Source organism: Saccoglossus kowalevskii, chromosome 3 (genome assembly GCF_978046115.1).
Source record: "Saccoglossus kowalevskii chromosome 3, keSacKowa6.1, whole genome shotgun sequence".
NCBI lineage: Eukaryota > Metazoa > Hemichordata > Enteropneusta > Harrimaniidae > Saccoglossus > Saccoglossus kowalevskii.
The window spans coordinates 26,632,240-26,647,358 of record NC_140643.1 but is presented as its reverse complement, the minus strand read 5'-3'; the positions used below and the strand labels follow the sequence as shown (position 1 = coordinate 26,647,358).

General features: G+C 33.1%; 1 protein-coding gene and 1 long non-coding RNA gene across 2 annotated transcripts in view; one reads left to right on the top strand and one right to left on the bottom strand.

Moving 5' to 3' along the window:
- LOC144345063 (uncharacterized) overlaps positions 1-15,119 on the bottom strand; it is a 79,837-nt gene that overhangs the window by 4,567 nt on the left and 60,151 nt on the right. Inside the window, exons 8-11 of the mRNA XM_085496976.1 lie at positions 14,473-14,664; positions 12,475-12,657; positions 10,604-10,780; positions 7,540-7,711 (exon numbers count right to left, since the gene is read on the bottom strand). Of these exons, the coding sequence (XP_085353102.1) occupies positions 7,540-7,711; positions 10,604-10,780; positions 12,475-12,657; positions 14,473-14,664 (724 nt within the window). The remainder of the gene's footprint in view (positions 1-7,539; positions 7,712-10,603; positions 10,781-12,474; positions 12,658-14,472; positions 14,665-15,119) is intronic.
- On the top strand, positions 2,392-3,868 carry LOC146747653 (uncharacterized). The gene is made up of 2 exons (XR_014928972.1): positions 2,392-3,496; positions 3,755-3,868. It is a non-coding gene; the product is annotated as an uncharacterized LOC146747653 (long non-coding RNA).

Below are 15,119 nucleotides of genomic sequence, written 5' to 3'. Positions count from 1 at the left end.
CGTGACCTACAGCTGTCAACAGTGTTCGTTCTTCGACTGTGTTCGTTCTTCGACGACTTCGACTGACTTCCATGTGGGGTAGTATTCTTGTGTTCTGTTTTCCTGACTTGAGTTTTTGAAACCGCTGTTTATGTTTTTAACGTCTTTCATGTCTTTCGTAGGAGTGTCCAATCCGTGATTCGAACTTGCGATCTTTGAGTTCCCAGCGCACTGTCTTGTCCACTGTACCACGAGTGTCTTCACACAGGAGTTTGGATTTAAGTCCTACTCATAGGAGCACTGTCTTCACTAGCATTCAAAAATCTAACTAAACATACTGGATTCGAACCAGCGATCGCTCACATTGCTGACATAGTACAAATCAACTGAGCTATGTGGGTAGTCATGCAAATTAAATAATTTGTTGTCATATTTAGCTTTATTGCCAAATGGTGTTTGCGAGAAAAAGATGGGCGGGCAAGGGAATTGAACCCAGGTCCTCCTGATCACTATGTAAAGAACTGACCCACAAGACCACAATGGATTAACTGGATGTGTTTGCATTTGATAAGACTATATAGTGTGTATATATATAGAAATACAACATATTTCTATTATTGAGTTACAATTGTCCAAAAAAATTGCCAATTTTGTGTTTTTACTTGTGTAAACTATATGCATGCCATAACCCGTTAGTGTACATCTTGCCAATTGGGTGTTTGCCATTTGCGTTGCCCATACCTGACCCGACCCTAACCCTAATGTCAAGACACATTCCTGTTAATAATTCTGTTGCCCATACCTGACCCGACCCTAACCCTAATGCCAAGACACGTTCCTGTTTATAATTGCTCAATAATGATACTCTGTTGTGCACTGTCTGCGGGTACTGTAAAATGACTAATTTTCATTGGGTTTAATTTTCACTGATTTACCATTTCAGGCATATTAAGTGGGTTTTAAATTCACGGTTTCGTCATTTAGATAATGTGTTCTATGCTAAATTGTACATATTCACTGTGTTTTAATTTAGCGCATTTTCCAGTCAGCGAAATAAGCTAAATTAAAACCCAGTGAATAATTACCCCATTTACAGTAAGTTGCATTGATGTCAACTGATTAAACAAGTCGCATTTAAGTAATTTCCACTATTAACAAGTGGTTAAATTGTGACAATAAATGTGTGGACAAATATTTGAGATTAATTTTGGTGTAGACAACTCTCGTTTAATTATTTTACACCATTACAAGTTGTTAAATTGAGAGAATAAATGTCTCAACAAATATTAAATACTTAGTTTGATGTAAACAACTCACGTTTGATTAATTCCCACAATTACAGGTTGTTAAATTGAAAGAATAAATGTGCGGACAAATATTTTAGACTTATTTTGGTGTAGACAGCTCTCGTTTAATTATTTTACACAATTCCAAGTTGTTAAATTGAGAGAATAAATGTATGGACAAATATTTTAGACTTATTTTGGTGTAGACAGCTCTCGTTTAATTATTTTACACCATTACAAGTTGTTAAATTGAGAGAATAAGTGTGCGGACAAATATTTTAGACTTATTTTGGTGTAGACAGCTCTCGTTTGATTAATTCCCACAATTACAAGTTGTTAAATTGAGAGAATAAATGTACGGACAAATATTTTAGACTTATTTTGGTGTAGACAACTATCGTTTAATTATTTTACACCATTACAAGTTGTTAAATTGAGAGAATAAATGTGCGGACAAATATTTTAGACTTATTTTGGTGTAGACAACTCTCGTTTAATTATTTTACACCATTACAAGTTGTTAACGTGAGAGAATAAATGTATGGACAAATATTTTAGACTTATTTTGGTGTCTACAGCTCTTGTTTAATTATTTTACACCATTACAAGTTGTTAAATTGAGAGAATAAATGTGCGGACAAATATTTTAGACTTATTTTGGTGTAGACAGCTCTCGTTTAATTATTTTACACCATTACAAGTTGTTAAATTGAGAGAATAAATGTGCGGACAAATATTTTAGACTTATTTTGGTGTAGACAACTCTCGTTTAATTATTTTACACCATTACAAGTTGTTAAATTGAGAGAATAAATGTGTGGACAAGTATTTGAAACTTATTTTGGTGTAGACAACTCTCATTTGATTAATTCCAACAATTACAAGTTCTTAAATTGACAGAATGAATGTATGGACAAATATTGACCATTATATTTGTGAGTAAATACCTGTTGTTTAATTAATTTCCACCTCTACAAGGTTGAGAGAATAAATGTGTCGACAAATATTTGATACTTATTTAGGTGTAAGAACTCGTGTTTGACCAACTTCCACCATTGCAAGTTGTTAAAATAATGAAATAAATATACTGGTATCATTGGATATTTGATTTAATTGTGAAACTTTCTAACAAAATGTTAACTGCTGGCTTCGAACCCTCAATCAACAATTCCGCAGACACGGTATAAATTCCACAACACCACAGAAGATATTCGTCTGTTGCCTGAATTGTTTTCGTAATATAGGGAACGCCATCGACACTTTAACAAAACTTACCTTGACTTGGGTCTTGTTTATCTCTTGTCACAATCTGGAAACTGTTGAACAAATTGCGCGTCGTCCAGTTTAAGACGTTAGTTATTTTATTATTTATTCATTCAGTTTTGTATGGTGGAGTTTTGTGAGGTTTATTATTTTTTTGCGACGTTCTTTGTTTACTTGTTTACGGTTTGAGAGATTTCAGTTTATTTGATTTACGTTTTTACGGTAGCTCTGAGCGGGACTCGAACCCACTGACTTTTCAAGCTAATTTTGTTTTATTTTGATGGCACGCTTGTGTACCACGCCACGACGTTGGTCGTTAAGTGGTGTTCATTTTTCTAACTACTCCAGTGTTCCGATGAGTTGAACGGAAAAGCCAAAACGATTGCTGGTTTCTGATTGCTTCGGTTCTGGTGAGTGTGTATCTAGTGTGATTCGAACCCATGTCGTTTGTATTGGGCGTTTTTTTATTTCCCATGTTGGCTACGCCGTAATATGCAACCAGTTCCCCGTTTTATTGTGATTTTGAGTGTTTAATGATGTCTTCCTCACCCGTAACGCCATGACCCAGTTTCAACCACACGGCCATTTTGCAACACAGTTCGTGACCCTCGGCGTCACCCGACTGACTGTATGAGCGTTCTGTTCAACTGTTAAGCTAGGATTTATTACCGTTATTATCATTATATTGTCACGTGATTTGTTTTACCTTATGTGTAATGTCTTAAGTATCTTTATTGTAATTTGTATATACCAATTCGTATATACCGAGGAAACGACCCCGATTGAAGGTCATGTATTTTATGACGTCACCAATTCGTGTGTAGGTACTGCTTCTAGATCTGTGCCGACGTAGTATTTACCTTGCCGTTTATTCGGTGTTATTTGCTTACTCAGTATACTAGTTCCATTCTGATGACAGGTCGCCGTAGAAGTCAGTTGCTGACACTTTCATCAGATTTATTAGCATGGTGAGTGATAACATTATTGTAATATCATTATTTATGGGTCTAGATGAAAATTTTACTGCGAAAATCATTATTAATCAAGTTTCTCACGAAGAAGTGTGGTTTCTAAGTGAGACACTCCGCGGCCATTTTGAACTCCCAAAACAACTTTCATCGATATCCGTTTTGTGGAGAGTTTTGTGCACTTTAGTATCGAATTACGTCCAAATGTATCTGAACAACCGTGTTTTCTAAGCGCTCGTTCGTTTCTTTCTGTTTCAGAATTATACAGGAGAGAGTGCAGTTCAAATTAAATCGGATTGTTAGCATAACATGCTGTTGTTTGAACAGCATGCCGTTTTTAGAGCAAGGAACTCTAAGATGTTGAGATCATAACGTCATTCGTAATTTGTATTTATTTCATTATTGATACATACTAATAATAGTATTGACAGTTACTCATAATGATATGAACGACGGTTGTATTATACAATAAAGCAACTTTAAACGTCAGTTTAATTGTTTGTTTTGTATTTGTTTTGTTTTTTAGCATTAATCACTAGTCAATAAAAACGTATACAATATTATATAATTTAAACGTTAGTGTTTTGAATTAAATGCTAAATATTCAAATCTGAAAAGCAGCTGTATTGTAGCATGCAACACACTAAAGTGACAAGTTTGTCACCGTTGAATTCGTGTTCACATTGTGTTTACTTTTCATGGGTCCGAATCAAACTACTAACTCTTGATCAAATATCAATTATAAAATTAAATTTAACACTCAAGATGCACATGAACAAACAGGCCTTTTGAGATGGTTATAATGATCTGCTTATTTGATTGTTTATTGAATATCTTTAAATCAATCAGAATAAAACTGATTTTCACAATTCAGTGAAAAGGAAAATCTCTGTCATTACCAAACCACCAATACTATATGTTGTAATGTTCAGTCATAGAACCTAGAAATACTTATACATAAAATACTGGTACTTATATTTCTAAGGTCTATGGCTCAAACAACTGTATGGAAAGCATTAGTCAAATGAATAATTTAATGTTATACAACAAGCGAAATAAAAAAAAAAACTTTATAAATTTACCTTTGTAAGCAGTTATAAGCTAAGCAGTTATAGAGAGCAGTCACTGGATGTTTCATCAAATGCAGTCTAATTTGGACTAGGCTGGATATGAACCATTGATATAAAAACAAAATTTAACAGTGATGTCATAATTACCAATTTAACAATCGGTCACCATAGCAACATTCTAGAATATGGGAAGTCAACAGTTGCTAGCCGTCATTATTGATAATAGTCAGCATAGCAACCACTTGGTGCCATACTTTCTTTCTTTATAATGTTGTAATTGCAAAAATATTTTGTAAATCGCAAGCAAAAGATATTAGAACATTTTTTTAAAAATTCAGATTTTTCATTGACTAATTGTATTATCATTGTAACAGATATAGGTTAGTTGTTTCTTGTCTCCAATGCAGATATTTCCTCTTCAATTCAGTCACATGTTCACTTGTTTAATTTCATTTGCCATGGCGACAGATACTATTTAGGTCCATTGATTCACACATGAACATGAACAAAAGCCATATCTGCTTTCCACCTCTTTATTATTATTATAAATTATTTAACTATTCAATTTACAAAAAAATAGAATGTACGGTATTTTATTATACTAATTTTAGCAGATTGGATGCTATGTTCATATTTCACTTGAAATCTATTTGAATTTTCTTACTTACATATACATTTTGTAGTGTATTGTTGTACCTAAAATTTGCGTTTTTTTTTAATATTTTTTTTTATTTTTATTTTGGATTTTTCAGAGCCCCACTCTCATTCACAATTACCTAAAGAAGTCAAATTGGTAGATTTCACCCTGTATTGAATTTTTCAGAAAAAATTGTACTTTCTGTGTGTATTGATCACATTATGATTTTGGGCACCACTGAAGAATTAGCATATAACAGCATTTATAAAAATATCAATGCAAAATTTAGAAGAATACTTAAAAAGTATTCATATATATACATTTTTTTAAATTTACTGTTCGAGTATGTATGGCTTATTTTGTAACAGATGTGTAACATAACAACCTTTGATATTATTGTTACGACCATCTGCCTGAGGGCAAATATCCCTAATGTAGTGGCATTACAAAGCATCTTTCTCGTACATTGATAATATTTTATTTGAATTCTAAAACCTATTTTTGTACATAATATATATTTGCTGAAATAAATACATACATGTATAATGCAACTATTAATGATCCAACAGCATAATTTTACAGGAATTCTTTTAACAGTAACTGGTTTCAGGATTGCCCACCAGGTCATAATTTGATTATATAATTGCGTGTGACCAGTGTTTGTATCACATACGGTACTACATGTCCCCTGCTATATGCCTCCTTGGATAGCTGAAATGAAATTAGATACTTGGGGCTGTTTTAGTGCTTCTGTGTTTCTCAAACAAATTTGGTATGCTTTGTATTGTCACCCAGTATATTCAGTGACATAATCCATGTTATACATTGTAATATGCAGTATTCAGCAGCATTATGCCATAAAATAGCAATTCTTATTGATTCCTGTGTGTTGCACAAGTTTACCTAACTATGTGTGCTTTTACATTCATGTATATGCATTTGTGTATGTGTATGTGTTCTGCTGATGCATGTACCTCAAAAATTTTTATTAGCTCTGTGATAATGCTAATGATAATGTGATAACAGTTTGTTTAAATCCATGCCTATTACCGGTAGTTACTATTTTGCCTAAATATATAGTTTCTCTATACAATGTACCGGTAGGTGGCGCTCTGATATAATCCACACACTTGAGTTGTTTGTGGTTGAACTCTGCATAGTAGGTGTTTGATAAGTGTGAAATACATTGTGAATGTCAACACGTTTATCTTCCAAAAAATTCTAATTTCCTGTTCATGTTACTAAAATCTTTGCCAAAGATCACTCTTCATTAAAACACTTCTGTGTTGTGTTCACTATATCAATCTCGGATATTTCCTATGTCCATTGTACTTTAAATTATTTCTTCAATGAATGCCCTAGAGCACACAGGAGCTGTTACTTTGATTTTTTTTCTTAAATTTTTTCTGTATTCTGGGGAAAATGCATGCATGCTGACTAGAAATAATCTTCCTTTTGTCCATTTTTGTTCTCAGTTTGATTCTATTATACCAAGTTCAAATACTGATCCACTGATTTCAAGAATTGCTTGACAGATTACATTGATACATAGGGATAATCTGCATATTTTCTTAGTTTTTTTGATTGGCATATATACTGAATACTAAAGACTACTAATAGAATTGTACAATATTTGATTGCTGTGCGAAGTTAATTGCTAGATTTACAGGGTAGCATTTATTGGAGCCAAACTATTGCTCCTCCCACTAATGAAGAGAACAATTGCACATTTCTAATGTTGTGTGTGGCCAAACATGGTCCGATGTTTGGCCACAACTTTAGAAACACGACTCCCTTCGATTTCATACATAATGTGGGATATCGCAATGAACGGTAAATGGCCTATTAAAATGTTAAGTGTAATTAGAAAACGTCGTGTATGGTACAAAGAAAAAGTCAATCAGTATCTCATCTCAGGCTATGTACATCTGTACAGTCTGATGGTGGTTTTGGCAATTGAATTAAAATTAAAATTAACTGCTTGCATTATCAACACTTTCCACCACATATATCGGGTATCTATATGCCGTTTAATATTTATATCTTCTTGCATCGTTTTTACAGCTCGATTAATGTAGATTGTATCTGGCTGGTTTGAAAATTTTATTTTTACTTTTTATGATTCTGTGTATCTAAGTGCGTGGATTGTTATATGCCCATTAATCACAGTAAGGGGTTCAGGAAACATCTAATGACCAAGCAAATGTATGAAGGTGATTGTGCATCACTGTAGCAGATAGATCAGCATGTTAGTACATGTCAACAATATAAATCATGTGATTCAAATTATTGCCAAAAAAATACAAAAGATGGTGATTAGTTTAAACACATTTTACCTCTGAATGGTATTAATGCAGCTAAATTGAGTACAAACTGCTCAGTTCCATTAGTAACTTTCAGTTCAGATTTCCCGGAATCCACTGCATTCAGGCACTCTAGCAAGGGTATCTGAAGGCAGATGCTAGAATCAGCACTTTGATAATAGTAACAGCTAGGTTCTAAATACACCTGCAAATACAGTATCAAACAAACATCTAATAAATGAATGAGACTACATAAAAGATCAGGAGACGACGTCAGCATAAAAAGCCACCTGTCGGTTTTGGTACACAAGATATCCTTTTTAATATGAATACTTTGGTCAGGTGAGAATCATCATTACTTAATATCAATGTAAAACGAGTGTCCCTTGTTGCTTACAGATGCTAATTTCAAACTCTGTGTTGCACTTTTTGACTCCCATGTGCGAAGCACATAATGGGAGTCTTTGCAGTTAGTGTGTCTGTATGTGTGTGTGTGTGTGTATGTACATGTGTGTGTGTGTGTATGTACATGTATGTGTGTATGTGTGTCCGACTGTTCCACTGCTATCTCAAGAACCATACATCGGTTTTTGATGAAACTTGGTGCATAGATGCTCTGGGCCAATGCACAGATTTGATTAGGTTTTGGTAAAAATCCATGCTTGTTCATTATTTAATTTGCATGATAATGAGCTATTTTTTAGTGGTTCCAAACAACCACTCATTGGATTTTGATGAAACTTGGTACATAGATGCTCTGAACTAATGCTAGGTTTTGATTAGTTTTTGGTAATAATCCGTGGATACTAATTACCTAATTTGCATAATCATTAGTCAATTTTCGGTTTTTCCACTGATATCTCAAGTACTAATCATCACATTTCAATGAAACTTGGTACATAGATGTCATATGACACAGCACAGACCTGATAGTTTTAATGGTAATATCAATACATATAATTACCTCCTAATTTGCATAATTAATTAAATTTCAGCTTTTAATATAAGTAGTGAGCATTACATTTCAATGAAACTTGGTACTTACATACTCAAGGACTATGCAGAGATTGATTGTTTCGGATAAATATTTGTGCATATTAATCACCTAATTTGCATAATTAGTTAATTTTCAGCTTTTTCACGGGTATCTCAAGTACTAATCATCGCATTTCAATGAAACTTGGTACATAGATCCTTTAGGACTATGCAGAGACCTGATTAGTTTTAGGGTAAATAATTGTGCATATTAATTACCTAATTTGCATAATTATTTTTCAGCTTTTCTACTGATATCTAAAGTACTAATCATTACATTTCAATGAATCTAGAATTATGCAGAGACACAATTAGTTTTCGGTAAATATTTGTGCATATTAATCACCTAATTTACATAATTAACCAATTTCCAACTTTCACACTGATATCTCAGGTACTAATCATCACATATCAATGAATGTTTGTACATGGATGCTGTAGGACAATAGACAGACCTGGATAATTGTGGGTTAAAATCTGTACATATTAATTACCTAAAATGCATAATTAACCAATTTTAAGCTTTCACACTGATATCTAAAGTACTAATTATTCCATTTCAATGAAACTTAGTACAAAGATGCTCTAGGACAATGTACAAACCTAATTAGTTTGGGGTAAAAATCTGTTCATATTAATTCCCTAATTAGCATAATAATTCATAATTTTTTGGTTCTAATCACATTTCAATTAAACTTGGTACATAGATTTTTTTGTTACATTGCGCAGACCTCATTAGTTTTACACTCAAATCTGTTCATATTAATTTTCTGATTTGCATAATTAGTTTTCAGCTAAGTAATTTCAAATTATGTTTAATGTGTCTCCAATACTCTCAGCACATGGGAGTTCTTTCTAAGCTTTCTTTGATTTTAAATGTACTTTGGTATTAACTCTTGATTCAAATTTAATTGCTGCCAAACAGAATTATCATCATTATTTCCTATGAGAGACTTTCAATTTTGTACCCTATTAAACGATTCAAAGAAATTATTATCTGACACATTGGTGATAACAAATTGTCAGTGTGGTGACCTCAAAAGCTTTTAATGCTGCCATGAACTTTGCCTTCGCCAAGGGAACCATCCTTCACAATATTTTGTTATTTTCAACAAATGCAAACCAAAATCAACCAGATGATTGAGAAGAAAGAAAAAAAGATGAGGTTTACCAATCCCTAGTGCACATGGAGAAAGGTTAAAGGCAAAGTAAGTGCTGGGTTTGTGATAGTTTGTAGGTATCACTTTTATAATTACAGGTGTGATTGGCCGTGAACTTAAAGATTTAAAACGCAAACTTTAAATTAGTTCTTAAGTTAATGCATATATGGGGGCTGTGCTATTTATCTCAGTGTATTTGAGGTTGCTATAAAAGTAGCTATATATTTTCTTTGCAAATTAGGCACCCTTCTTTCAAAATTAATTGCAGAGGACATTGGAAATGATAGTGCTGATATTGAGAGATGTACAACTCTGCGACATAAAGTATTTTTAAAGGAAAATTTAATGTAATGTAAAATGTGGTGTTTTTTTATGCTTTTCACTCATTATAAATGTACCCTGAGTGGTTCTCTCACAGATTTGTTTATTTAATGATAAGTTTAATTCTCTAATTAAAATGAAAATTTGGGTGATACAATATAATATATTTGTCCACTTATTGGAGATGCATAGCCTGACTGCTTTTGTATAATGTATATACTAGGTACTTCAAGTAGACCTAGATCATACCAGGTGGCATGAGCACACTATATTTTTGAAGACTTTAGTCATGTTATTGAGATACAACCTTAGATAACAAACGAAACATAATACCAGGTTTGAAGTTAATACAATTATGGCCCATAAATCATGACATGGGATAATTCCGTTGAATATCAAAACAAATATACCAATTGATTTTGAATATTAAAGTAGAACAAAAATATACCAATAATTATTGTAATGATTTTCGGGTTGTTATTTACGATTGATTGGACTAACTGACTGTGAAGATGTAATGCGACCCGGCTACACCTTTATCATCAGATGTGTCTTCCTTCCTGAGATGAAGATCAACTTACTCTGGAGAAAAGTCCTTGCCACTCGGCGAGATAGCTCTCAGCCACAAAGATAAATCTAGATAAAACAGACCATAGTAGTTGTGTAGCATGGAGTTCACCTTCTTCATCAACTGTGACTCGTCCTATTACACTGACAGTATTGCTGACTTCTTGATCTCTCACAATATTCACATCTACCTAAATTCAAATCAGGATTAACATTTAGCAGGGTTAATGCACCACGTTTCATCACTAGCTGCTCGTAAGCTTCCCGGGACTGAGAAAAATTAAGTACGCCCATCTTTGAGCATTGTTAAAAATATTAAGCACTAAAACATGTTACACAATTAGTATTTGTGACTACCCATGCTGACAACAATAAATCTTACATATTGATTGTGTATCCCATTAAACGTGTCTTGAGATCAGATTTTTCCCCATAAGGCCTTCATGGTATAAAAACAACATCAAGTGCTCCCTTATGACTTGCTATTAAATAATTCAAGCGTGGTGCAGTATGGAATACACATCTACTGAATAAATTAGGTTGAATTAACTTTAGCTATGAATTGCAAGCTGGATGATGATACCTCACTAAAATCTTTAATTATGAATTAAAAATTTATAAATTCTACTAAATCAAAACTTATAACAATATATCAGCAGGTTGATAATATTCCAATGTTGACCATGCATGACATGGAATAATGTTTAATATGAGATAAATTTTGAAGGTGATTTTAATTTGTTTTTATTGCATTTTGACTTCAATTTACTGCTTTTTTTTAAAAATGAGCACAGCTCAGTAGTTTATTGATTTACTAATAATGGAACAGACATAACCATAGAACCTTGAAGCATGTGACCTGTGGAAATCAAGTTATTAGTTAACATGCGATTTAAGTGGAATTCAAGATAACACCACACACGATCAAAATGACCCTAAGCACTATTCAAAGTTTAATTATTTTCAGTTCATTGCCAAAAAATGTTTCCCTTCAAGTATCATTGTTCTGAAGATGCTTTATATCTTGAGTGAGTTGTTTCGCTTCGCCATAGTTTTTGAAACAAACAAATGATGTCACCAATTGATTAGAAGTGCACCTTATTCAAACTCTTAGGGTATATAGATTTCTTCCATACTCTTTTATATATACACATGTTATATGCTCCGACCACTCTCACTTCACTCGCTATTAAAAACCAATTACCTCAACAATTATTATTCTGAATAGTACTACGGGGGGTATACTAGAATAGCAAAACTTATCTTTGTCTTTAAACTAAAAGAACAAAAGAATTATATTAAATGTCAGAAATTGGATAGCTCCAAATAAATGTATGTTAATTAAACTATTGGTACTTGTTTTTTTGAATTTGAATACTGTAGAATACTTTATTTTCGCTTGGAATTTATTTTCGCTATTTTCGCTGAAGGGATGATTCCGTGAAAATAAAATCCAGTGAATATACTTTTTTTCCTATATTTCACATTAAACTCATCAAAAATCAGTGAAAATAAATTCCATACAAAACGCCCAAAAAGCCTTTTCAGCGAAAATTAATTCCAGCGAAAATAAAGTATTCCACACTATTTTTTATGTCATGTATGGCTTATTACACAAATAATTTATCGTACTCGTATTCATATTAGAATATTAAATGAACAACAACCACCATCATGCACTGGATTCTGATGTATTCCAGCACTGTACGCAAGTAAAGTGGCCGATTTGCTATGAATTAGCATGCTTCAAAAGCTTTCAGGATATCTCGTTACTATATGTACACACCACCCAGGTATACATGTATATGGACCTATCATCAGGATTTTAGGATCAATTAATTAAGGAGTGGTGTTAAGAAACTTTCTTATTTGTCTATGTACATACCTGACAAATTTTCAAAAGCACACCATGTTTCCAATAATGTTGATAAGATTCATGTTGTCTGTTGGTTCTACTGTACGCTATAAGCCGTGTTATTAATGACTGTGATACCACATCGGGATAACACTCGTATCGCCAGCCAATCTGAACATCTCCTTTAAATGGCTTTGGTGTCCAATTCAGTTTCTAAGAACAAATACAATCTTAAGTGATCATTCTCAGGTCTTTACATTTATCGCTGAGTCACGTACTCAAAACATCAGATATCTGAATGATGTTTTTTCCGGTACATGTGAGTGAGGCTGCGAAAGTCCACGGAGAGCAGAATAATCCTGATTGTGAGTTTGTAGGCAACACAGAACTGACAATTGTGAGTCTCCTAGGTTGTAAGCTGAAAAAATGCTGGTCGACTAGAACAATTTCACATTTTTTATTTTTTGAGCAATTTTAAATTCACAAAGTTGGCAGGGAAACAATAAGCTCTATTATTATACTCCATGTTCCCACGAAGAATAATAATATTTTACTTATCAGCAAAAATTTGAAATCAACGAATAATTTATGCATTCACAGTGAAAAAAAATGTAATGTAACAAAAATAATCTCATTTAAAATTTGGTTGCATGTTTTATGCCTGGGTTTGATGCAACAGCATACTATTTGTAAATAAAGTTGTAAGTTCTGAGTGTTAGTGTGAACTCGCAATCATCAGTTCTGTGTTATCTGCAAACTGGCCAATAATCTGCTGTCTGCGAACTTCTAGCATCTCTTATGATGAGCTGTGTTTTTCACTGCTTTCTTTTTTAATCCATGTAATACTGAGCCAAAACTACTTTTGTGGTCCCAGATACACATAGTGATGTGTCATTTATTACATGGCAATATGATCAGTATGTGTGTCATCTAAACAAAAATTACTGTGGAATACTGAATACTGAAAAGGCTTTTTAGGCATTTTGTATGGAATTTATTTTCACTGATTTTTGATGAGTTGAATGTAAAATATAGGAAAAAAAGTATATTCGCTGGATTTTATTTTCACAGAATCATCCCTCCAGGGAAAATAGCGAAAATAAATTCCAAGCGAAAATAAAGTATTCTACAGTACTTTTGTGCCATTAAAGCTTTGCTGTGAAGTTGTATTAATTCACTGGCTCTTCATTGACTTTTCATTGACTTAATTTATTTTAATTGGAAGTAATTTGTTTTGTATAGAATTTATTTTCACTGATTTTGGAAGAGTTAAATATAGGAAAAAATTGGGTATATTCGCTGGATTTTTTTTCAGTGAATCATTTCTTCAGCGAAAATAAAGTATTCATGAAGATCATTTTGGCTCAGTATTAATAGTATGATTATGAATACAATTTATAATGTGTGTTCTAATGGGCTACTTTAACAGATGATGTCGTTGGATGAACTTGTTCATTGTAGGGTGGAACCTACAATGTATGTTGTATTCTGACGGTTCTTGCGAAGGCGAGTCACTTAGTCTATAGTCTCTGTATATGTTTTGAAAGCAAGCTGAAGTACGGTGATTTCATTGAAACTTGCAACCGCCATGATCAGCGTTAGATTTGCCATGTCCTTGAGACATGATAAAAACTGAATGTTATTGTCTCAAACAATGAATGATTAGAATACGTGAGCAAGGATCTCTGCTGAGATGATGTTAACTGTTCGGTGTGGCAAAACTGACTGATGCTTGAAAGGAACGCGGGCACAGATAAAGCAAATGAACAGTCTGGTTTTGAATAATGCAGATCCCACTAATTTAAATATGAGTAAATATTGCATGAAGCACAACGTGGGCAAGGGATGTGTGAAAATATAAGAGATGTCAGCTTGGTCGATGCATGTCATTTAATTATTGAAACAGAAATGTCCCTTTAATTGTGTACTTAGAGGCAGCTACGATACTAACATTTCCCCCAGTAGAAATTCATATTTTCTACCTGTTTATATCAATTCAAGCATAAAAATTAAAATGATATGACTTACCGGCTCATTGTTTGGCAACAGATCTAGCAATGGTACTTGGTACTGATGTTGAATGGAAAGAGACGGATAATCTGGCAATTGTAACTCATCAAAATTATCTCCTTTCACATTACCACGCTTGGCAACAAGAAATCCCAACTTCTGAAAAAGATGTGTAACTTCTTTTACTTGATCTTCACCTATGTTGTATTTCTACAGAAGAAAACAGAATTAATTGTTAACCAGAATAAGAATAATAGCAGTATTACAGTGTCTTACAGTGCCTACAGTCATTGCTATACAGTTTATGATTGTCTTAAAAAATTATCCGAATGCATTTTCTCAAAAAGTGCATATGGAAGTAAATGAATCCTCAAGTAGGGCGATATGTCTTTGGACGAAACCAATAACTTAACTGATCTAGGGCCACCATTAACTCAAATGGTACGTACAAATGCATGTAATTATGGAGAGACTCGCTTGCAGTCAAATCCAATAAAGTTAAATGTAAAATGCTCTATCTAATGCTAACATTTACAACCATAAAAATAACAACATTAAACAAATGTAAAAACTAAATCATTTGAAACCATACATTTACTGGGATTACTTTTAAAATTATGCATTAGAGGTTTTGTGGTATTACGCAGCAGACTTGGGACATAATA